Below are 25,692 nucleotides of genomic sequence, written 5' to 3'. Positions count from 1 at the left end.
ACAGGCAAGCGGCACTAAGCCTGGCTAAATTTTGTATTTTTAGCAGAAACGGGGTTTCACCATGTTGGCCAGGCTGGTCTCAAACTTCTGGCCTCAAGTGATCTGCCGCCTCGGGCTCCCAAAGTGCTGGGATTACAGGTATGAGCCACTGTGCCCAGATATAAATTCTTAAACATTTTTGAAATTAGAGAAAAAAAGAAATAATTGAACCCATTGGCTTTCTGTTGAATATGTTTTCCTATGTGTCCTATGTGTCATTTTAATCATAACTGCAGTTTTTTGATCAGTAGGATTTGAAAAGGCAGAGAGGAAAGAGGTTGGGGGAACTTATTCTAAGTAAGTTGAACAGAGCTAGCAAAATACCACAAGTGTGAAAGCTCAAGATGTCTTCAGAGGACACCAAGAGTTTGGTATAATTGGCCAGGCATTGTGGCACATTCCTGTAATCCCAGCTACTCGGGAGGCTGAGGCAGGAGAATCACTTGAACCCAGGAGGTGGAGGTTGCAGACCCATATTGAAAGGGTCTACTTGGAATCAGGGAAATCACACCCAAAGACCAATTTTGAAACATAAAGAAAAAAAATCATCAGGACCTCCAGGAAAAATTATGAAATAACTTACAAGGCAAGAGAATTAGACTGGCCTCAATCCTCTCAAAAACAACATACACAGCTGAGCAATAAAGGAGTAGCATTTTCAAAAAACATAAGGAAATAAAAATGTAAACAAAAGATTTTAAATCTAGCCAAACTAAACTTGAAGTATTGAAAAACACCTTTCAACAAGGGCTCAGAGAATATTGTACCCACAAGAACTTCCTGAGCAATCTACTTGAATATTTTTAATATTAAAAGCCACAATTCACGATGACTAACAATAATTATAAATATGCACGAAACAGCATAGTCTTTTTTTTTTTTTTTTTTGAGACGGAGTCTTGCTCTGTCGCCCAGGTTGGAGTGCAGTGGTGCGATCTTGGCTCACTGCAAGCTCTGCCTCCCGGGTTCACGCCATTCTCCTGCCTCAGCCTCCCGAGTAGCTGGGACTACAGGCGCCCACCATCACACCCGGCTAATTTTTCTATTTTTAGTAGACACAGGGTTTCACCGTGTTAGCCAGGATAGTCTTGATCTCCTGACCTTGTGATCCACCCGCCTCAGCCTCCCAAAGTGCTGGGATTACAGGCATGAGCCACCGCACCTGGCCGAAACAGCAGTCTTTATGAAGCAAAATATATGAGATTTTAGAATATATATATATAGAAATACACTAGTAATATGAGACAAACATGCCACTCTTAGTATAAGACAGATGAAGTTGATAATAAATAAATATATAGAATCTAGCCCTAAACAACACAATTGATAAAATAGCTCTTATGAATATATATATATATATATATATATATATATCTAGCTTTACAGACAATAATAAAACATACACATTCTTCTCAAGTACACACGGAAAATTAATAAAAAATCAATATTGGGTCATAAGACATCATCAGTAAGTTCCAAAAGCTGAAATATTACAAGAACAACACTGATTGGAATGTAATAAAACTATAAATTATTAACAACAATTAAAATAGAAAAAAAATAAGCCTTTCCCCCTAAAAAGCTTTTCCATTAAACAACCCTTGGGTAGAAGGTGAAATACAAATGAAATTACAGAATTCTTTAAAAAGTAATGATAAAAATATAAAAAAAAGTTTTTAATTTGGGCAATTCTGCAAAGTATTTTCACATTTATTATATTGTCTTAATGTAAGATGCAGTGTTTGGGATGTTCAACAATGCTACTACCTCTTTACCGTTGTACAGTAGGCATCAGCTCTTCCTTCCACCATCAATTTTTAACTTTTAATTTATTTTTTAATTTGGTGTCACTACATTGGGCAACAGAGCGAGATGCTGTCTCCAAAAAATAAAAAATAATTAGCCAGGTGTGGTGGTATGCAACTGCAGTTACAGCAACTCGTGAGGCTAAGATGGGAGGATTGCTTGAACCCTGGAGGTGAAGGCTACAGTGAGCTATGATCACACCAACCTGGGCAACAGTGTGAAACCTCACCTCTTAAAATCAAAAGTAATGAGAATAAAAATGCTATGCATTTGAATCTTCAGGATATAAAAAGCAGTGAATCAGAGGAAAATTAACTTTTATCAATATAAATCAAAGAATCAAAATAAAAGAATAAAATTCCTAGCTAAAAAAGGTAGAAAAAGAATAAAGTAAATAAACAGAAGCATAATAAAAGAAATAAAAGCACAAATTAAAGAGAATAGAAACATATGGGATATAAGTAATTTTTTAAGTCTTGGATTTTTTTTGAAGTTAAAATACACAAACCAAGAGCTAGCTAACTTAATCAAGAAAAAAACCAAACCTAAGAAATGACCAGGGGAAAATGTTGCAATACAAGAATTTTTTTTTTTTTTTTTAGATGGAGTCTCACACTGTTGCCCAGGCTGGAGTGCAGTGGTGCAATCTCGGCTCACCACAACCTCCGCCTCCTGAGTTCAAGCAATTCTCCTGTCTCAACCTCCCGAGTAGCTGGGATTACAGGCGCCCGCCAGCATGCCCAGCTAATTTTTGTATTTTTGGTAGAGATGAGGTTTCACCATGTTGGCCAGGCTGGTCTCGAACTCCTGACCTCAGGTGATCCACCTGCCTCGGCCTCCCAAAGTGCTGGGATTACAGGCATAAGCCACTGCACCCGGCCAACAGAAGAAAATTTTAAGAGCCTACTTTACAGACCTCTATGCAGATAAATGTGAAAATCTACACGAAACGAAATGGATTATTTCCTAGAAAAAAACAGCTTAACAAAATTGACACCCTTAGAGATAAACTGCTTAAACATACTAGCATCTATAGGAAAAAAAAAAAAAAAGAAAAAATGTTATCAGGGAGCTTCCCCATTTTAAAAAAGAAAAGAACTAGCTCATACGATTTGGCAGGGAATTCTATAAATCGTTCAAAGAATAGGTAATCTAAATGATCCACAGTTCTCTGTATTTGTTTTGTCTTGTTTTTTTTTTTTTTTCTCAGACAGGGTATTGCCCTGTCATCCAGGCTAGAATGCAGTGGCACAATTATAGCTCACTGCAGCCTCGAATTCATGAGTTCAAGTGATCCTCCTGCCTCAGCCTCCCAAGTAGCTAGGACTACAAGTATGCGCCACCACGGCCAGAGAATTTTTAAATTTCTTTTTTGTAGAGACGTCGATCATTATATTCCCCAGGCAAGTCCTGGGGATCCTCCTGGATTCAAGGGCTCCTCCTGCCTTGGTCTCCCAAAGTGCTGGATTACAGCCATGAGCCACTGAGTCTAGCCTGATGCACATATTGTTCCAAAGCACTGAAAATACTGGAAAAACATCCAAAATCTTTTATTAAGCAACCATAATACTGACACCTAAAACCTGATCAAAAGACAACACTCACACAAATACAGGTCAATATCAAGCTGTGCTTCATGACCTATATCCTCTTAAGTGATTCTGATGTCACAATTGGCTTGTCTGGCCAGGTACGGTGGCTCACATGTGTAATCCCAGCACTTTGGGAGGCTGATGCAGGAGGCTCGCTTGAGTTCAGGAGTTCAAGACCTGCTTGAGCAACATAGCAAGACCTTGTCTCTAAAAAATATTTAAAAATTAGACAGGGATAGTGTCACACCCCTGCAGTCCCAGCTACTCAGGAGGCTAAGGCAGTAGGATCCCTTGAGCCCATGAGTTTGAGGATACAGTGAGCTATGATCATGCTACTGCACTCCAGCCTGGGTGACAGAGCTAGATCCTGTCTCAAAAAAAAAGAAAGAAAAAGAAAAATAGCATTATTATATATCATGAGTCTGAATGTCTAGTTGAGCCTAAGAAGACCCCTAGTGAGTACTGCACTGCTTATAATTATTGTTATTATAAAAGTGAATAAAGGCATGAAATATAAAATCATGTTTTAGAACATGCATACTACTGTATTCTTTCATCTTTATAGTACTGACATCTTAAAGTATATGCCTTTGCTGTTTTATTAATCTATCTTATAAAAATAAATTCAATATTTACTGAATTTACTGAATTGCCAGTATTTACTGAATTGCCAAGAAATTCAATATTTACAACATAGAAAGACAAAAGTATATGTTCTCAAACTTCTGAAAATCAGATCTTTTCACAATCGAGTGCAGAGGTTGGCAAGCTTTTTCTCTGAAGTCATTAGCAAATATTTTAGATTTTAGAGGCCATACAATCTGTTTCAACTATACAACTCTGCTGTGGTAGCTGGAAATCAGCCACAGATAATACATAAACAAATGAGTATGGCTGTGTGTCAATAAAACTTTACTTATGGACACTGACATTTGAATTTCTTTTTTGTTTGTTTGTAGAGGCGGTGCCTTGCCATGTTGTGTAGGCTGGTCTCAAACTCGTAGCCTGAAGCAATCTTCCTGCCTTGGCTCCCAAAGCACGGGGATTATAGGCAGGAGCCACCACACCTGGCCTGAAATTTGAATTTCATGTAATTTTCACACATGTCACAAAATATTCTTTTCAATAATTTGAAAATGTGAAAACCATTCTTAGTTCAAAAGCCTTACAAAAACAGACAATGGACCAAATTTGGTCTTTGGGCTGTAGTTTGTCAACCCCTAATTTAATGAAAGGCAGAGACCCCATCCATATATGACAAACATATGTACGTGTATGCACAAATTTGCATCCAGTTTCTGGAAGTTGGGTCTATTTGCTCTCTAACATCCTTGTTAACTTTAAAACTCTATGATCATTTTCAAACTCGTTCTAATTAGAGGTCCTTTTTGGCAATACTCCAATTACCTGAACTCATCAAAGACAGGTTTTACAACAACTTCTCCCCCACATACTGTGAATTCTTACCTTCTTTTTGCTGTTTTTCTTTTGAAGAAATTTCAGGTCGTTCGCGGAGTTAGCATATTCTATCTTTTAATTTCTACATTACTTCGAAGGTCTTCTAACTGTTCCATTTTCTACAAAGCATCCCATACAATGTGCTCATATCAGTCTTTCTAACACAGAGAGTGCTCAAAAGCCAACCGCCTGCTGTTTTTTATTTAATTTTTTTCAGAGACAGGTCTTGTCCTATAGCCCATGCTGGAGTGCCCAGGCAAAACTCAATGCAGCCTCAAACTCCTGGGCTTAAACAATCCTCCAGTTTCAGCTTCATGAGTAGCTGGGACTCCAGGTGTGTGCCAGCATGCTCAACTACTTTTTAAATTGTTTGTAGAGATGGGAGTCTTGTTATGTTTCCCAGGCTGGTCTTGAACTCCTGGCCTCAAGCAATCCTTCTGCCACAGCCTCCCAAAGTGTTGGGATTCCGGGTATGAGCCACTATGCCAGGCCTGTTTTTTTTTTTTCTTAATTAATTTTTTTGTCTGTTTTAAAAAATAATTTTTCGAAAAAGGTTAAATAAAACCTTAGCCTGGCTTTCAAGATGCTCTATTGTATGGCTACTGATATGGTTTGACTCTGTGTCCCCACCCAAATCTCATCTTGTAGCTCCCGTAATTTCCATGTGTTGTGGGAGGGGCCTGGTGGTAGATAACTGAATCATGGGGGTGGGTCTTTCCTGTGCTGTTCTCATGACAGTGAATAAGTCTCATGAGATCTGATGGTTTTATTTATTTTTATTTTTGGGGGGATGGAGTATTACTCTGTCACCCAGGCAGCCTGGAGTGCAGTGGCGCAGTCTTGGCTCACTGCAACCTCAGCCTCCCAGGTTCAAGTGATTCTCCTGCCTCAGCTTCCCAGGTAGCTGGGATTACAGGCACACGCCACCACTCCTGGCTAATTTTTGTATTTTTAGTAGAGATGGTGTTTCACCATGTTGGGCAGGATGGTCTCGAACTCCTGACCTCAAGTGATCCACCTGCCTCGGCCTCCCAAAGTGCTAGGATTACAGGCATGAGCCACTACACCTGGCTGAGATCCGATGGTTTTAAAAATGGGAGTTTCCCCGCACAAGCTGTCACTCTTTGCCTGCTGCCATCCACATGAGACATGACTTGCTCCTCCTTGCCTTCCGCCATGATTGTCCCCAGCTACATGGAACTGTAAGTCCATTAAACCTCTTTCTTTGGTAAATTGCCCAGTCTTGGGTATGACTTTATCAGCAGCATGAAAATGGACTAATACAGCTACTATTCCTCTGTACCACCTTACCGACTCTTACCAAGTGAAATTTGTTCACTGTTAAAAGAACATATGTGTACCGCTATGTCTCTGCCTCTGATTACCACTTCTCCCTTGCCTTGTTATCTGTATCCTCCCATTCTTTCAAGATCCTCTTCACATTCCCTCTCCCCCAAAGAAACCTTCCTGATTGATATAATCTCCAGTGATCTTTCCTCTTCCATGTTAATGACATACATTAACAAATACTAAACTGCTATTTACCTTTGACTAGCACATTTTCTCACACAAGCAATCACAAATCTTGTGGAATAGGAAAAATGTTTTCATGCCTAGCATAATACTTTATAACTTTAGGCATTCATTAGTGCTTGTTAATGACAATTAAAAATTATTGTATCAAACATGCATTTAATGAAGTGCCAAAAACATAATAGATATAAAAAAACCTTTTTTTTCTTTCTTTTTTTTTTTTTTTGAGATGGAGTCTAACTCTGTCACCCAGGCTGGAGTGCAGTGGCATGATCTTGGCTCACTGCAACCTTCACCTCCTGGGTTCAAGCCTTAGCCTCTCCTGCCTTAGCCTCCCGAGTAGCTGGGACTACAGGTGTGCACCACCACACCTGGCTAATTTTTGTATTTTTAGTAGAGATGGAGTTTCACCATGTTGGCCGGGCTGGTCTTGAACTCCTGACCTCAGGTGATCTACCGGCCTCAGCCTCCTAAAGTGCTGGGATTACAGGCATGAGCCACCACGCCTGGCCTAAAAAAAAACCTTTGTTAAAGACTAAAATACATCCCAAGTAAGAATGTTACTTACTTTTACCAATATGTCTTTTACAACTTGATTGCTATCATTATGAACGCTGATATAACTGGAAAAGGTCTCTCCCAAAAATATATTCCTGTAAAATAAAATAAGTATTTAGGCAGAAATCCATTCAGGTTTTTTTTCTTTTCTTTTTTTTTTTTTTTGAGACAGAGTCTCGCTCTGTCACCTGGGCTGGAGTGCAGTGGCGCCATCTAGGCTCACTGCAAACTCCATCTCCCATGTTCACCCCATTCTCCTGCCTCAGCCTCCCGAGTAGCTGAGACTACAGGCGCCCACCACCACGCCTAGCTAATTTTTTGTATTTTTAGTAGAGATGGGGTTTCACCATGTTAGCCATGATGGTCTCCATCTCCTGATCTCATGATCCACCTGCCTCAGTCTCTCAAAGTGCTGGGATTACAGGCATGAGCCACCGTGCCCATCAGGTTTTACATTAAATAATCTGTTTGAGAATCACTAAGAACTTCAAATGGAGAAACATTTACTAAAGGATAGAATTCTGGTGAAATACTGCTTCAACATTCCTTTGTTCACACTAGGCCACTCATTCATTACCTAGTGCAATTCAAAATACGGATGTAATCTATAAAACATGATACATCTTGGCCTTTGACTACTGTACAAAATGCCAGCCTCACCAGTAACTATCTAAGTTACTGATATTGGGGTATTTTTACCAATTTATTTTATTTCCTAAGTTACTTGAATAAAAATCACCAGTGGTTTTATTTTAGATAGTTTTATACTTTTTACATGAATATATTTCTCAGTTTTTCAAGACGCTAGTCAATGACCACATTCTGTAAAACTATAAAAACAATCTGTAAAATTACTTTTTGTCTCAAATTCTGTCTGTCACAAACAGAGTGGAACCAGGGGCTTCTACCTTATTATTAATCTAGAATAATAATACAGCTAAGAATAACAGAAGAAATAAATTTAGAGTTCCTAATTAGCTGACAAGTCTGGTAACTCATTTTGGGAGAGGACTATGATGCAAAAAACAAAGAGTGGCTTCTGAAAAAGACATTGACATTAGTAGTTAAAAGACTATGTGGCCATTAAAAAATATAGTAAGATCTAAAGAAGAAAGTTAAAATTCTATTATGCTAGGAACCACTATTAACATTTTATTTTGGTATATATCTTTTTTTTTAATAACAGAAAGCCATAATCACATAGTATGATTTTTTAATAATATTTTTGCCCCTCAAATGTATCATGTCCTAGGCGCAGTAGCTCACGCCTGTAATCCAAGCACTTTGGGAGGCTGAGGTGGGTGGATCACCTGACGTCAGGAGTTCAAAGTCAGCCTGGCTAACATAGCGAAACACGGTCTCTAATAAAAACACAAAAATTAGCCAGGGCAGTGTGCACGCCTGTAATCCCAGCTACTTGGGAGGCTGAGGCAGGAGAATTGCTTGAACCCAGGAGGTGGAAGTTGCACTAAGCTAAGATGGCACCACTGTACTCCAGCCTGGGCAATAGAGTGAGACTCCATCTCAGAAAAAAAAAAAAAAAAAAAAGTAAATGTATTATGAGCATTTCCCCATCCCATGGTTCTGTTTTGAAAACATAATTTGTAATGGCTTTACAAGGTTTCTTATGTGAATATGTCATTCTTACCCAAAATTTTGTGGTAAAGTCAGCATTTCTCCCAACATTAAAACTTCTGCACCATTAACAGTTGAAGGATCATCTCTCATCAGCTGGTTAAAGAGATCTCCTGAATGAAGAGAAACACATAAAATTCTAACACCTACCCTTTAAATAACTTTTACTTATATAAAGAAATAGCTGGGAGAGATATTTTAAAAAACAACCTCGTGACAAAGATGCTATTTAAAAAGTCTAACTTCTAGATTTTAATACAACAAAGCATGTCAAAAAAATTCTGATCTCACAGGGAATGGAAACTTTAGAAACAAAGAAAAATATACGTCATGAGATAGAAAATATGCTAGAGAAAGCCCCAATAATTCTAAAAAAAAAAAAAGGGAATGCTAATACATACATTGATGCAACATTTGAGGATGAAGGCAATTTTAATAGTATTATGAATATGAATGTATCTTAAACTGTCTCATATTGCCATAGGATATCAACATAATTTGGACTTGTAGAGCATAAGTAAGGCCTGCTACTCAGATGGCCATCTTTCACATGATACAAAAATAGGCAACAAAGAATCCAGCAAATGGTTAGCATAAAATTTACAGGGCTAAGCTTAGTCCAAGGTAATGCAGGCAATTCAGGTTTCAACTTTTCCCTAGGTGCAAATAGAGGAAAGCATGTGCCATACCGGGTAAGTCTTTCTCTTCACATGTTACTGGGATATTGGTGAATAAAGTAGGCTTAGTCAGCCGCATCACTGTGAAGTAAAAAAGTAAAAGAAAACAAAACATTAATACTGCTTAGGGTTAATATTCTCAAGTCTAGTGTATGATATTCATCCATTTTATACTAACATAAAATATAACCTAAATACTTCCTAAATATAATACTACATACTTCCTAAGGTTATCACACACCAGTGATTTATTAAGAACTGTAATGTTACAAAAAGAATTTTATATAAGAACCATTTATTTACAACCTATGAATTATAAAAATTAAATGTAAATACAATATACATTCATTATAGAAAAACTGGAAAATATAATTTTTAAAGCTTAAAGAGTATTAGGAGCATAAGGCTTTAAAAAAATTCTAAGTGACTTTGCCGTAAACAATATCAACAAAATATTAACATTGGAAACTCAATAAGTGATTTTTTTTTTTTTTTTTTGAGACAGCCTTACTCTGTCACCCAGGCTGGAGTGTAGTGGCGCGATCTTGGCTCACTGCAACCTCCGCCTCCCAGGTTCAAGCGATTCTCCTGCCTCAGCCTCCCGAGTAGTTGGGATTACAGGAATGCACCACCATGCCTGGTTTTCTTTTTTTTTGTATTTTTAGTAGAGACGGGGTTTCACCATGTTAGCCAGGCTGGTCCCTAACTCCTGACCTCGAGTGATCTGCCTACCTTGGCCTCCCAAAGTGCTGGGATTACAGGCATGAGCCACCACGCCCGGCCAAATGTTTCTTTAAGTAATATTAATTCTGTGTAGAAATTACAAAAATGTCAGAAAACATATAGGTTTATATAATTCCAACCAAAAAAAGATATTATTTTTGGAACATGACAGAATGTGTCTAAAGTTTATCTAGTGAAACAAATAAATGAAAATAAGCTAAGGAAATTAACTGAGAAAAAAAAGAGGAAGAACTGAATTTACTACATATTATAACATATTTAAGTCCGTAATCAACTAATTGGCTTATTAATATAAGACCATACCGATATATTAGTTTTTCAAAAAAAAGATAGGATATACTTATATAAAGAAATAGCTGGGAGTGGCCAAGCATGGTGGCTCATGCCTGTAATCCCAGCACTTTGGGAGGCCAAGGTGGGCGGATCACGAGGTGAGGAGATTGAGACTATTCTGGCTGACACGGTGAAACCCCGGCTCTACTAAAAATACAAAAAATTAGCCTGGCGTGGTGGCGGACGCCTGTAGTCCCAGTTACTCGGCAGGCTGAGGCAGGAGAATGGCGTGAACCCGGGAGGCAGAGGTTGCAGTGAGCCGAGATTGCGGCACTGTACTCCAGCCTGGGCGACAGAGCAAGACTCCGTCTCAAAAAAAAATATTAAAAAAAAAATAAAAAAATAACTGGGAGAAATATTTTAAAAAACAACCTCTTGACAAAAAAAAAATCAATTAAAGGATTAGAAGTTAAAAACATCAATTAGCAAAAGGATTATTCATTATAAGGTGCAAAGACATGGTTAGCTATCTGGAAAAATAAAATCTAACTAAAAAATTCACTTTAAATATAAATAGATAAAAATTAAGCCACAGAAAAGTAAAAAAAAAGAAATTGAATATTTATTAAATATAGTCTAATGAGAGTAAACACTCCATAATTTTTTAAAAAATCTTTTTCAGTTACTTCTAAAGACTGTCGTTTGACCACATCAAAATAAAAACAAAAACATAAAATTAAAAAATCATAAAAACTTGTAAAATTTTTCAGAAAATGAATCACAGAGGGCTAGTTCATTATTAAAAGTATTCCTTCAAATCTGGCTGGGTGCAGTGGCTCATGCCTGTAATCCCAGCACTTTGGGAGGCCGAGGCGGGCGGATCACGAGGTCAGGAGATCGAGACCACAATGAAACTCCGTCTCTACTAAAAATAAAAAAAATTAGCCTGGCGTGGTGGCGGGCGCCTGCAGTCCCAGCTACTCGCAGAGGCTGAGGCAGGAGAATGGCGTGAACCCAGGAGGCGGAGCTTGCAGTGAGCCGAGATCACCCACTGCACTCCAGCCTGGGTAACAGAGCGAGACCCCGCCTCAAAAAAAAAAAAAAAAAATTCCTTCAAATCAAAGCCAAAATACTATAAAGACTATAGACCTACATGGTCAATTCACAATATAAGTAATGTTCTAGCATATGTAAAAATGTACCACCCAACTACTAATTAACCAACTATGGCATTCATATCAAATTTAGTGGCTTTCTCATTCTGGTTTCAGCTTAAATGTCATCTTTTTCAGAAAAAAAGTAACAGGTCATTCTGTTTCACTCATGGTACCTTGTATTTATCATGCACTATATTTATTTGTTTATAGCACTCCTTTCCAAACTCCATGAGGTCTAGGCTCTTATGTACTACCTTCAGTTTTGTAGCATCCATATTTGGTGTAGGTTCTGCTATTCAGGTCTTCCCTGAATAAAATAATTAGTACTTCATGAAAGTCCCTAAATAACTGACATTATTTTGAAAGTATAAGTTTCAGAAACTGAAGCCAATTAACAACCTACTATATTAAGCAGCTGGCTTTTGAAATAGTCAACAAATGCTACCCTTAAAATTTCTGAAGTTACTCTGTATATCTAGCATTTACTGAGCATTTACTAGCGCCAGTCATTATGCTAAATATTTTACAAGCTGAATACATTTAATTCTCATGAGTACTCTCTAAGTTGGTATTACATTAACCCCAATATACAGATAGGGCATTGACAATGCCTGCAGAGGGTAATTTGCATACAAAGGATTATATTAGTAGATAAGCGGTAGAATCTAGATTTGAACCCTGGTGATTTCACTCTGTTCAAAAATAATTCTCTATAATAATTATTAATTATAAGCCTGGAGCCATAAACCTGGAATGTCATGCCTTACCAGAAATACCCCATGGGAATTCAAAGCAGGAATGTATTCCAAAGAGTATTAATCAGCTACAGATGAATATGGGGAGGCGTTTCCAACCTTCACTCTTATTTTTAACTATGAAAACAGATAAAAAGATGCCCTGAAAACAGATAAAAAGGTGCCCTGAAAGTGATACACAGGAAGCAGTTTCTCCCAATTTAAACAGCTAAAATCACTGAGACAGGGTCTCACTTTGTTACCCAGGTTGGACTACAGTGGCACGATCATGGCTGACTGCAGCCTTGACCTCCCGAGCTCAAGGGATCCTCCTGCCTCAGACCCATCCACTCCCCCTGCCCACCAAGTAGGCACATGCCCACGTACATGCCTACTGTCGCATGTCACCATGCCTGGTTAATTTTTGTATTTTTTGTAGAGACGGGGTTTCACCATGTTGCCCAGGCTGGTAAGTTCACTTTTAGTACCAGTTGGTGTTTTCTATTTCTTCCCTATTATTTTTTTCATTTCATTAGAAAACAAATCTGAATAAAGAGAAAATACAGTCTCAAGGGAATCCTGAAACATTCTTTTTTTTTTTAGTGCCCTGGAGTTCACCCAAACGTGTAGCTAACATATTTGCTTATTATAGGTCCAAATTTCTATTATAAAGAAAATTCCTATAAAGCTTAGTTTTTCACGATTCCTGTGTTTTAGCAGGGGATGAGATGGTGGATAAAAAATGATCCTCCATTAAAAATAAAGTGATCCCAACTTGGTATTAAAAGCAACTTTTTTCTTCATATTTTCAGATTATGGCCTTTGGAGCAACTGGAGGCCATTATCCTAAGCCAATTTATGCAGGAACAGAAAATCAAATACCACATATTCTCATAAATGAGAGATAAACAATGAGTATACATGGACACAAAAAAACAGAACAATAGACACTGAGGCCTATTTGAGGGTAGAAGGTGGCAGGGGGTGAGGACTAAAAAACTACCTATTGGGTATTATGCTGATTACATGGGTGACAAAACTATTTGTACACCAAACCCCTGTGGCACACAATTTACCCATATCACAAATCTGCACATGTACTCCTTGAACCTAAAATAAAAGTTAGAAAGAAAAAAAAATTAGTGGGCTTCCATTTTAAGCAACCTCAGCCATCTCAGGCTATGAAGAATCCCTCTGAAGGGAACGTTTACCATGCATTATCAAGCTCCTACCATGACAGGCACTGTGCTTCAAGGTAAATATGTCTATATTCCTAGTAAGCGCAGTCTTATTTTTCTTAGGGAGCTGGTGTGTTTAATAGTAGTAATGACATGTAAGCTGTGTGAGGGCAAGGTCCATGTCTGTCTCCTTCCCTAGTATATCCTAGCACCTAGTGCAAAGTAGGCATTTAAATATGTTAAACAAATATACATGCTTCTACAAAACTTTTATTGTTTTAATCCCTTTGAGCATTTTTATGAGGTGATGTGTAAAACCAATTACAAGATTATGCTTATGGGGAACCTACAATGACTCCAATCATCAGCCAAGTAATAATTAGCACTAACTATCATTAATATTGAATTATCTGTATTAGAAGAAATAAACAATAATTCAACATTTGATAGTTTCCTTCAAAACAGGTTATAGCCTTAAAGATATATTATCATTTTAGGCAAAGTATATATTTTGTATCGTTGCTTGAAAACAGCCTATCAATTGTTATTACATATCTTTGGAAACATCATTATGAATCTAGACTAGTCTCCCACTTTGAACTACATTCATGCCACATAAATAGCATTCCAAAGAGAATTATTTCGAGTTTTATTTTTTAAAAAATTACACTTGAGGTAAGGAAAAAAATACAGTAAAATTAGACTTTAGAGATTAACCAAAATCCAAACTATACAACTTAATTCATGACTATTTAATTCAATCACAGTTTGTAACAAAACAAAAGGAACAGAACATTTTACCTTCAAATTCAGTGTAAACAATAATTTATCACATTTAAAAGAAAGCTGCCAATAAGTAGAACTCAGAAATTTCTTGACTTAATTGACAAGCCTAGGAATTCTAAAAAGTCATTAAAAATTTTAAAACCTGTAAAAATTATTTCATCTATTTCAATCCATATTCATTTCATTCAGAATATTCTTTTTGACAATCAGTGGAATTCATTACATACTAAAAATAACACCATATTTATGCACAAATAAATTAATTTTTCCAGTAAGAGCTAATCTTCCTTTAAGAAGACTTCCCACATATTCACAATACATAATATCACAGAACACCCATATTTGGCCTAAATGCCTCTGAATTGTAGCATTACAAGATGGAAGTTCATTGTGCCTAATAATTTGATTGAGTTTTGTCCAAATGTCTTCCAGAGTTTGGCTGTTACAAATAGTGTGTTCTATTGTCCATCTTGCTCTATAAAGTGAGTGTAAATTTAGTGCCTTTAAACTATCTTGCAATTTTTTAGACAAAGGAGAAATCTTTTTAGTACAATTATTGCTGGGAAGGGAAATACTCCAAGATCTCCTCTTGTGCTGTTTTCCCTTTTCTGATTGTTTACCCAGATTTCCAGAATTAGTCTGTTCCTTCAGTGTGTGTGACCAGGTTAAATGCTGCTTTTTCAAGCAAGGTTGAAACTCCAATAGATCTACTGTGCAATCGTAACTGTGTGACTTAGCATCATGTTCTGAAATGGTTAAGTACTGTTTCACATCTTCAGCTGCCTCTCCAGAAATCACAGGTGGTGATCTTTTAGGTCTGAGTGGAAGCTTGGACCCATCATATGGAAACCAAGGTATAAATCTTGATAGCGGACGAGTAGGAAAGTCTTGAATTGCTTTTTCTGCAATTTTTGGCAGTTGTGTGGGATCACTCTCATATGGTCGATAATGTAATATTACTTCTGTAGTCATTCTGCAGTAATCCAGTTACTCTTAGTGATGAGAAAATTTCTTAGCTGAACTCCTCAGAGCTAGAATGTTAATTTACTATTGCAAGATTGTCTCTCTTGCCAAATCAGAGGGAAACAGGACCTAAAGTAGAAGTATTGCAAAGAATAAGATATGGTAGGGATACCCTGCCTACCAACAGGCAGGGAGAAAAGGAAAAACAAAAACCAAAAACCAATCCCAATGTGGTATTTTACCAAAGTGCTATTGGTAAATGTGAATGTAATCTACAAAGCTGAAAATTCTTTCTCTTACCAAAATAAGGAATCTGAACTAGATGCCCTATAAAATCACTTCCTGCCTAAAAATGCTAGTAGTCAACATGTTTAACTCAATAGATATAAAGGACTTGGAAGTATCGATATTAGTATATTAAGTAATAATAGTCTTAAAACTTTAGCAGAAACAAAGAGTAAATGAATGATTCTTAAAATATTGTTTTCATATGAATTAACAAAAAATGTAATATTTAAAAATTTGAGGCAACTAAATTAAGGACAATGAAATCACTGTAAATTCTAATCCAACATGGTGAAAACCCGTCTCTACTCAAAATGAAAAAAAAAAATTAGCTGGGTGTGGTGGCGCATGCCTGTAGTCCCAGCTACTAGGGAAGCTAAGGCAGGAGAATAGCCTGAACCTGGGAGCCAGAGGTTGCAGTGAGCCAAGATCGTGCCACTCAGCCTGGGCGACAGAGCAAGACTTCATCTCATTAAAAAAAAAAAAAAAATTCTAATCTGTCTGGAAGAAAATTAATCATTTTATACTTAAAATTATATAGATTTGCCAGGTGCGGTGGCTCACGCCTGTAATCCCAGAACTTTCTGGGGGCCAAGGCGGGCAGATCATGATGAGGTCAGGAGCTTGAGACCAGCCTGGCCAACATGGTGAAACCCCGTCTCTACTAAAGATACAAAAAATAGCCAGCCGTGGTGGCATGTGCCTGTAATTCCAGCTGCTCAGGAGGCTGAGGGAGGAGAATCGCTTGAACCTGGGAGGTTGAGGTTTGCAGTGAACTGAGATCGCGCCATTGTACTCCCATTGCACTTCAGCCTGGGTGACAGGGCAAGACTCTGTCTCAAAAAAAAAAAAAAATTATATGGATTCCACCAAACAAATATATAGATAGAATATTTGATGATTTCACGTCATTCTCTATAGTAAAAACTAAAACCATTAATATGGTTTAACTTTGCTAATATGGTTTAACCAGGCTAAGAACCAGTTTTGTGACACTGTCTTCTCCTCATAATCCAGACAATTAAACAGTATGGAGACCCTAATACCACGGCTTTTGAATTCCAATTTGGAGAACAAGAAGTCTAGACTCCTATTTTTTTTCTCTTAGAGCACAGAAGTCCTCAAGTTGCCCCAAATTAAGTCACTGATCCAGCATATGGTGCATAGGCTCAAGAATGGAGCCTTCCAATATCTGCAAGTTAGGCTTCCTGATCAGGCCCAAAGCTGTAAGAGCCATAAAACAGGTTTTTCACATCCTAACAGCAGCAGAAAAAAATAAGTTGAATCCCTTCTCCCCAAAAATCATTAGAGAATTACTTGATGAGGGTTCTCCCACTGCTAGGATAACCATGAGTATGGATTCTTGTCATCGTGTCACAATAGAATCACTGTCTGATTCTGAAGAGTTAGAAGAATTAATTTCATGATTCTTTTTACCTACTGATACTGCCCACTAACAGATCTGACAACTCTCAAATTCATAAATAATTGTGATCTTTAACATCCATAATTTTAAATATAGATCTAAATGTTATCATATATTCTTTCAAGAATTAATAATGCACTAATGTTTTTCTTCCCTGTTCCTTATACTTTCACATTGTAAAATATGGCACTGAGAAATTCTCTTGTCTAAAGTCAATCAGTGTTATACTCAAGGGACAACTTTTTTTTTTTTTTTTTTGAGACAGAGTCTTTGTCGCGCAGGTTAGAGTACAGTGGCACAATCTCGGCTTACAGCAACCTTCGCCTCCCAGGGTCAAGTGATTCTTGTGCCTCAGCCTCCTGAGTAGCTAGGACCACCGGTGCACACCATCACGCCTGGCTAATTTTTGTATTTTCAGTAGAGACGGGGGTTTCATAATGTTGACTAGGCTGGTCTCGAACTCCTGATCTCAACTGATCAGCCACCTCACCCAACCAAGAATAACAAGATATATCTTTAACATTTTACATATTAAAAAATAAAGTGAACTTAAATGACCACTTAAATTAATACATTTGGCATTCAGCATCAGTAAATTGAAATGTGTGAAAATTGTTGATTAACTAGAACGATGGGTTAACTATAAGATGGTACCAAAGAGGTTTAATAAAATTGAAACTATCAGTCAATTTTAAAGCACTTGTCCGTTTCCGTTTAGGCTGCTTACTGTTTTTTTTTTTTTTTTTTTGAGACAGGGTCTCACTCTGTCACCCAGGCTGGAGTGCAGTGGCGCAATCTCAGCTCACTGCAGCCTCTGCCTCCCAGGTTCAAGCGATTCTCCTGCCTCAGTCTCCCGAGTAGCTGGGATTAAAAGTGCCCACCACCACACCTGGCTAATTTTTGTATTTTTGGTATAGACGGGTTTTCGCCATGTTGGCCAGGCTGGTCTCAACTCCTGACCTCAAGTGATCTGCCAGCCTCGGCCTCCCAAAATTCTATTACAGGCGTGAGCCATCAGAACTGGCTTAGGCTGCTTAAATATTCTTTCTTAGGTATCCTCTGTTTTGGAAAAAAAAGAATAACAGAAAACTAAAAATTCCCAGTGGCAGTCTCTGTATCACTGGAATTTAACTTTTTGTTTGTTTTTTGAGACGGAGTCTCGCTCTATTGCCTAGGCTGGTGTGCAGTGGCATGATCTCGGATCACTGCAAGCTCCGCCTCCCGGGTTCACGCCGTTCTCCTGCCTCAGCCTCCCCAGTAGCTGGGACTACAGGCGCCCGCCACCACGCCTGGCTAATTTCTTGTATTTTTATAGAGACGGAATTTCACTATGTTAGCCAGGATGGTCTCGATCTCTTTACCTCGTGATCACCCGCCTTGGCCTCCCAAAGTGCTGGGATTACAGGCGTGAGCCACCACGCCCTGCTGGAATTTAACTGTTTTTAATAGCTTCTAATTTGTATAAATCACACGTAGCAGCTAATAGAACTGTTCCAAATTCCCATCAGAGTAGCTGGTAGAGGAATTCTCTCTGAGAATGTTGCTTCATTCTTTAGGAGGCAACACGGACTCTTGGAAAGAGAGGCAGGCCTTGCGTTGAAACACTGCCTCAATCACTAGCTATGTGATCTTGGAAAAGTTACTTAAACTCTGAGAATTAATATTCACTCCACATACTTGAAATGAGATTGTGAGATAAAGAACATGACAATTAGTTGCTTTTCTTCTTTTCCCTCTTCTCCACGAGTAACAATCCATTTTAATCTCCATTTTAGTCTAGATCATTTGCTCAGGTTAAGCTTACAGGTCCCATCACTGTATCACTAAACATTACAAAGTTCCACAGTAAGAGACAATCTCGCTAACACAGGCATCATTATATGAGACTGATGAGCTTCTAGAAAGTCTGATGACTACATCATAATGGGAAGGATAAGGCGTTCCTCAAAATGGATGCCATAAGTAAAGTAAGTGCAATTCAATTGAACCCAAATGTTTATTGAGCATTTCCTCAGCTCATTCAAGAAGTCATTGTTAATCATATATTAGGGCATCCAAGAAACAAAAAGCGCATTTGTTGTAGTAAAAAACAAATAAAATAAAGCTGAAAAGATTTCAAATAAAAGGTTTCCAGAAAATAGGCATAAAAAAATTGTCCTAAAAAAAAGGTCCAGCTGTTTTTTCCTAAATAATGATCTAATTAAATCACCAAACTTACTCAAAATGGCGTGTACAAAAAATGAGAGTTGACATTAGATCTCGGACATATTTCCCACATACACAGTGATTTGAAGTAAACTGCAGTTTGTTTTGAATAAATCTAAGTTATATGTTGTATTACTATGTATTGCTAAATTCTTTGCACTACTGTCATGCAATACTAATTTTACAGGGGAAGCTTAAGCCTGATTAACTTCGTCAGTGCCACAGGAAGAAACAAGAGACAGAAGGAAAAAGCACTTTGGATGCCCGCTGTAATTCACAGAGATCTCCACGGTAGGAGCGGGACGTCAGCTTCTGCGGCTAAAATCTCGTGACTGAAGCAGCACAGATCAGAAAGAATGATTTACCAGGTATCTATTTCATTCTAGAAAGGGGCCCATAAACCTAAAAAGCATCCAGGCGAAATCGCTTCCTCCCGCTTGGCGGCAAAGGACAGAGCAGGAGGACGAGCACTGAGTGTTTAAGAATGATGAGGCCTACGTGGTAAAGGCTTCGATAAATAGAGAATGCAAGAAAACAGAAAAGGGGGAATCAGGTTCGCAAAAGTTTACCTTTTAGCGCCAGCAGGTGCTCCTGTTTAGGGGGATTCACTTCCATTTTGAGCGGCACTTTTGACCCAAGGCCAACGGGGGCTGGACAGGTTCAACTTGGCCCGGAAGGAAACGGAAAACCTCGCGTTTGGCAAAACCAAAAGTCAAACGCACTCTCAACTCTCCAGTGGTGGTATCTTAAATTCTCTTACTATGTCCTTTACAGACTGGCTTCTTTTCAACAAGTCCATTTCTTCTATCTTAGAAACGTAGCCATAAAATACTTTGTTTTCCATCTGCAAGCACACATCGCGACTGCAGGAAAAGAAACCACCCCTCGGTAACAATACGCGGCCTCCCAAAGGCCGACGTTGCCGGAGCTTTTTTTTTTTTTTTAAAAGAGAGACAGAGTGGCATGCTGGGATTTGTAGTTTATCCAAAAACCGCGTTGCATGCAGGGAGATGCCCGTACCCCTCACCGCCCTCAGTTTACGCCCTGGCTGGTTTGCGTTTCGAGAGGAAAAATCATTAAAGAATCTGGAGTTTCACCCCAAAACTTTAATTCTGTTTTATCCCTTCTTTTTTTTTCTTGTCTTTCCTCCAGCAGCTGCAGACTACATAATGAAAAATAACAAAAGTGCCCATGCGCGAGGCTGTGCAATTAAGCACCCCACGACCGCAGGGAGGAGGAGTAAGAGTTGGCTAAGCGGCGCCTAGTATCCTACTGCGCCTGTGCGCCGGTGGCGTGCGCAGAGGCCTCTGGGTAGGTGGCTCAACCCCGCCTCTCAGTTGAGGACTCCTGAAGGCTGTTTCTGTGGCGCTGCTCCTGCGAGGATGGCTACCCTGGTTGTAAACAAGCTTGGAGCGGGAGTAGACAGTGGCCGGCAGGGCAGCCGGGGGACAGCTGTAGTGAAGGTGAGGGACCTTGCGTGCTCTGTTCTCCACCATCGGCCTCCCTTCGGTTCATCCTGGAGACCTGGCGGCATCGCCGCGGCCCAGGATTCGATAGGTGGGATGCGCGGCCTCTGGGCCCCTTTTGGCGTTACAAGTCTCGTCCTCTCCTCTGCATCCTTTCTCTCCTATGGCCTGAAATTGCCTGGTCTTCTGCTCATGACATGTCATCATCGGAACATTTGTGAAAAGGAGCTTGCGGGCCAGTGGCAGTGACCTAGACCGGTCTTTTCTCCAGGTCCTCTGCTTCTAGTTAAACTCAACAGACATTAATTGGCTTAGTATTATAAATTGAGTCATCATCATCGTGACTACGTACTACGTTAGGTGTTTTAGCTCGTTAATATCTACTTATGAAGTAGATGTTAATTCCCATTTTACAGGGAGGAAACCCAGGTTTAGGTAAACACAGTGTCTGGCAGAGCCCCGGGTTGACCGGCTTTAAAGTCTGTACTTTTCGCTGTTCTACTGCGTCTGTAATCAGACATCTGTTATTGGCTGAGCTGCCCTCTCCCCTGTTAGTAGTACAGTCTATTAACACTTTTCACAAGTCTGCAACATTGTCATAGCTGGGCATTAACGATAGAGTTTATGAATTTTCTTATGCTCGAACTTTGAGATTCTACCATGTATACGTGCTCCAGAATGAATTTGTTAAAAAATCATTTGAAATATGTGGCACTCATTTTTCCCTTCCACTGTTGTGCACGGAAAGATCTGGAGGGGAGAACTGATCTCATTGGTTTATAAAGTAACCTTCAGGAGCATCTCTAATCTAAGAGATTGATAATTCTCATTCGTGGCTACATATTAGGATCACTGAGGAGTTTTAGTACACTACTGATGCACTCCTCCTCCAGTTCTGATGAGGTTGACATCAGTATATTTTAGGAATTACCAGAAGTTATTTTAATGTGCAACCAGGGTTAAGAATTACTGATCAAGGTAGTATATGAAGTTTTTTTTAACATCTTGAAAAGTAGACACCTATGATTATTCAGATAATGTTGGTTTTATATAACAGCAAATGAGACATTTCTTCCCACAATTTAGTATCAGTCAATATTGGTGGTTTTTGATTCAGATGACTTTTAGGTACTAATGAAGTTATTCTACAGGTACACAGCATATCTGATATGCAAAGGAGCTCTCATTATTAGGCATGTTGTGTGATTGAGATTTTATTTATTGAATTGTGCTTTTACTAAGTAGAGAATACTTGCAGAGTACTTTGTGAATTAACTTGAAGTTTAAGTTTTATTTCATAATTGGAATGGGTATCATTGCAGTATCTATTTTTTTGTTACCCTGTTTGCCTTACAGTCTCAAAAGTGTACCAAAGCCTGATGTAACTCCAGTTTGTTACAGCACAGAATTTGATACGTTGGAGGCTCACCTTGTTCATTTTCATCTTAACATGTAAAATGTTCCTGAAATGTGCCATAAAATAGTCCTTTCTGACAAAATCTTCATGCCATAATTTGTAGTAGGTACAGTAGCATAAACTAAAAAAACCTCACTGTCATTTCTATAGATGAAAGCAAGAAGTATTTATTGGAAGGTAAAAGTTGAAGTATGTAATGCTAATACTGTGTAAAATGGCCTTTTGCTTGTGAACAAGTTGATAATGACATGGTTTTTATCATTGAGGAAAACGGTAACATAAAAATCTGATATTGTGGCTAGGCGCGGTGGCACCCGCCTGTAAAGCACAAAGTGCCTGGGAAGCACTTTGGGAGGCCAAAGTGGGCGGATCACTTGAGGTCAGGAGTTCGAGACTAGCCTGGCCAACATGGCGAAACCCCGTCTCTACTAATAATACAGAAAGTAGCCAGGCATTGTGATGTGGGCCTGTTAATCCCAGTTACTCAGGAGGCTGAGGCAGGAGAATCACTTGAACCCAGGAGGCGGAGGTTGCAGTGAGCTGAGTTTGTGCCACTGCATTCCAGCCTGGGCGACAGAGTGAGACTCCATCTGAAAAATAAAAGATAAAAAATCTGATATTGTGAAATAACTGACATTTAAAAATGTATCACAGAAAGTTTCACACCTTTAATCTCAGCACTTTGCGAGGCCGAGGTGGGAGGATTGCTTGAGCCCCAGAGTTTGGGACCAGCCTGGGCAACATGGTGAGACCCTACCTCTACAAATAATATTAAAAAAAATTAGCCAGGCGTAGTGGCACATGCCTGTGGTACCAGCTACTTGGGAGTCTGAGGCGGGAGGATTGCCTGAGCTTGGGAGGTCAAGGCTGCAGTGAACCATGCTCAGGCCTCTACACTCCAGCCTGGCTGACAGAGTGAGACCCTTTCTCAAAAAAAATAATAAAATAATAATAAATAACAATATAAAATAAAATATAATCTGATTGATTACAGTTTGATTTACAAGTAATAAGTTTGAAGCTTTTTGGGCATTTTTTGAAGTGTAAAATTAAGAGCTTTTTCCTATCTAGGGCTTTTTGCTGTTAACCACAATTCCTATTTATAGATACTGAGGAAATATTTTCTTGCTGTATTATTTACCGAGTTGATGCAAAATAGTCTAGTAACTTTATTTTTGGATGTGTGTTTGGTTTGCTAATCAATGGAATTTTATTAGTGCTTTTTGAAAAATACGTTAACAGCATAAAGAAGTTCTTTTAAATCTTGTATAGTGATGGGATCAGAGATTCAGGATTGAAATGAACTAAACAATTTTAATATGGTTCTTTGGAGTTTATTGTCATAAACAAATTTAATTTATTAGAGTATCATAATACAGCATTTATAAAATGTTGCATTTATTTTATATCAAATTCTATTGTGAATTTTTGAGACAGTGCCTCACTCTGTCGCCCAGGCTAGAGGGCAGTGGCACAATCTTGGCTCACTGCAAGCTCCGCCTCCTAGGTTCATACCATTCTCCTGCCTCAGCCTCCCGAGTAGCTGGGACTACAGGTGCCCGCCACCACGCCTGGCTAATTTTTTGTATTTTTAGTAGAGATGGGATTTCACCATGTTAGCCAGGATGGTCTTGATCTCCTGACCTCGTGATCTGCCCGCCTTGGCCTCCCAAAGTGCTGGGATTACAGGCGTGAGCCACTGTGCCCGGCCTGTGAATATTTTTTCTATATTTAATTGAATTTTTTTTTTTTGAGGCAAGTTCTCACTCTGTCACCCAGGTGGGAGTGCAATGGCACGATCATGGCTCATAGCACCCTTGACCTCCTGGGCTTAAGTGATTCTCCCACCTCAGTTTTTGATTTTTTTTGTAGAGACAGGGTCTCGCTGTGTTGCCCAGGCTGGTCTTGAACTCCTGGCCTCAAGCAGTCCTCTTGCCTTGGCGTCCCAAAATGCTGTGATTACAAGTGTGAGCCACGGTGCCTGGCCTAAATGAATTTGATAACGTGAAACTTTCCCCTTTTTAAAAAATGTAGGATAAATTGAAGTATGTGTATATATGAATAATAGATGGAATTATACATGGATAGCTGTTCCCCAGTTGTTTGCCTTTCTCATGGGGAACCAGTGTTCCAATGTTACTGGTGTCCTATGTATCCTTCCGGGAAGACAGTACGCTTATACAACAATATAAAAAAAATTTGCTCTTTCCCCACCTTTATGCAAAAATGAATATATCCTATTATTTTTCTTTTTGCTTTAATCATATGAAATCATTCTGTGTATACATGAAAAACTTCATCTTTCTCACTATCCTGTATAGTTTTATAGTATTATGAATGTGCCACAATTTATTTTCCAAGCTGATATTGATGTATATTTACTTTGTTTCCAATTTTTTGCTAATGCAAATGATGCTTTAAGGAATAACATACAGATTTTGTCACACGTGTCTAATATGCTTGTAGGATAAATTCCTGCAACTAGAATTACTGAGTTATTTAAATTTGTTAAGTATTGACAAGTTGCCCTCCATAGAAGCTGTATTGCTCAATAAACATTTCATAGCAATTAGTAATGTATGAGAGGGTCTGCTTTCCCACACCTTCACTAACAAAGTGTTACCAACATTTTTGATCTAATCTGAAAAAAGTATTTTGATGTAGCTTTAATTTGCATTTTTCTTTATTTTTTTTGAGACTGAGTGTCACTCTGTCACCTAGGCTGGAGTGTGTTGTCGTGATCTTGGCTCACTGCAACCGCCACCTCCCAGGCTCAAGCGATTATTCTGCCTCAGCCTCCTGAGTAAACTGGGCTTACAGGCGCCCACCACTATGCCCGGCTAATTTTTTTTGTATTTTTAGTAGAGATGGGATTTCACCATGTTGTCCAGGCTGGTCTCGAACTCCTGACCTCAGATGATCCACTCGCCTCGGCCTCCCAAAGTGTTGGGATTACAGGCATGAGCCACTGTGCCTAGCTTTAGTTTGCATTTTTCTTATTATGAGTTAGATTGAACATCTTTTCACGTAAAGAATTTTCATCTTCTTTTCTGTGAACAATGTTATGTTTCTTATTTTTATTCATTTTTCTCTTCCTAAACCCTTATTTACATTGAAGGACTAAATTTAAATTTCTTTTGAACCATAATAAGATGCAAAGCAATTATGAATTATCACTGTATGGTGAAAGATACTTGCATCTCAAGCACTAAGTCCAAGTTAATTGTAGAGTTAGGTTTAAAATCATAGTAGATTTAGTCTGATTTCTGCCTTGGGTTTTCTGTTTTTTACCTTGTGTTGTGTGTTTGATGATGGTGAGCTTAATTGTTTTTAAATTATTTTACTGGACTTTATGTAAGCAGTAGGTACTTGGTATTTAAAATACCCAGTTCCTGAGGGTTCTTTGGTCCAACAGGGAAAGACGGGCTAAAAGACCAAGGTATTAAAGTGTTCTGGGTGTTACGGTAGATGCTTATACAGAGTACATGGGGGCCCAAAGGACAAGTATAGTCCTTTCCTCAGTGTTAGCATGAAGAGACATGAAACAGTTTCTCATGTTCTGAGAACTATAAGCTGTTGGATATAGTTGGAGCATAGGGTCAGAAGAGTATGGCAGTGAAGCAATAGGACAGGGACCAGATGTAGCAGGTCTTGAATGACAGGAGTTTGAGGTATGATTGAATAGTACAGTGTGGGTATTTTTAAAAAATTAATGCAAGGTATGAAACACTACAAATATACTTAGAAATAAGTGCTGAAA

At 38.6% G+C, this 25,692-nt stretch overlaps 3 protein-coding genes and 1 long non-coding RNA gene across 13 annotated transcripts in view; 1 reads left to right on the top strand and 3 right to left on the bottom strand.

Annotated features, from left to right (window-relative positions):
- TRAPPC13 (trafficking protein particle complex subunit 13) overlaps positions 1-20,003 on the bottom strand; it is a 41,020-nt gene extending 21,017 nt beyond the window's left edge. For 7 of the 9 annotated variants that reach the window (XM_009240748.4, XM_009240749.4, XM_009240750.4 and 4 more), the window contains exons 1-4: positions 19,619-19,760; positions 9,311-9,379; positions 8,635-8,734; positions 6,997-7,081 (exon numbers count right to left, since the gene is read on the bottom strand). In XM_009240748.4, coding sequence (XP_009239023.1) covers positions 6,997-7,081; positions 8,635-8,734; positions 9,311-9,379; positions 19,619-19,664 — 300 coding nt within the window. In that variant the 5' untranslated portion in view covers positions 19,665-19,760. 9 annotated transcript variants of the gene reach the window in all.
- On the bottom strand, positions 2,406-6,990 carry LOC129047234 (uncharacterized). The gene is made up of 2 exons (XR_008525705.2): positions 4,905-6,990; positions 2,406-3,373 (listed from the first exon to the last, which is right to left on the bottom strand). It is a non-coding gene; the product is annotated as an uncharacterized LOC129047234 (long non-coding RNA).
- SHLD3 (shieldin complex subunit 3) lies at positions 14,005-19,710 on the bottom strand. Its single transcript, XM_054556419.2, has 2 exons — positions 19,619-19,710; positions 14,005-15,262 (listed from the first exon to the last, which is right to left on the bottom strand). The coding sequence occupies exon 2, from the start codon at positions 15,140-15,142 to the stop codon at positions 14,390-14,392; it is 753 nt and encodes a 250-aa protein (XP_054412394.2). The 5' UTR covers positions 15,143-15,262; positions 19,619-19,710; the 3' UTR covers positions 14,005-14,389.
- Positions 20,004-20,382: 379 nt separating the features above from the next.
- TRIM23 (tripartite motif containing 23) overlaps positions 20,383-25,692 on the top strand; it is a 39,345-nt gene continuing 34,035 nt past the window's right edge. For both annotated transcript variants that reach the window (XM_009240756.4, XM_054556415.2), the window contains exon 1: positions 20,383-20,512. In XM_009240756.4, the coding sequence (XP_009239031.1) occupies positions 20,432-20,512 (81 nt within the window). In that variant the 5' untranslated portion in view covers positions 20,383-20,431. The remainder of the gene's footprint in view (positions 20,513-25,692) is intronic.

Source organism: Pongo abelii, chromosome 4 (assembly GCF_028885655.2).
Source record: "Pongo abelii isolate AG06213 chromosome 4, NHGRI_mPonAbe1-v2.0_pri, whole genome shotgun sequence".
Lineage (NCBI taxonomy): Eukaryota > Metazoa > Chordata > Mammalia > Primates > Hominidae > Pongo > Pongo abelii.
This window is presented reverse-complemented; position numbering and strand designations above follow the sequence as displayed.

Coding starts and splice junctions, on each gene's coding strand:
- SHLD3 (XM_054556419.2), bottom strand. CDS start 15,142: ATGACTACAGAAGTAATATTACATTATCGACCATATGAGAGTGATCCC.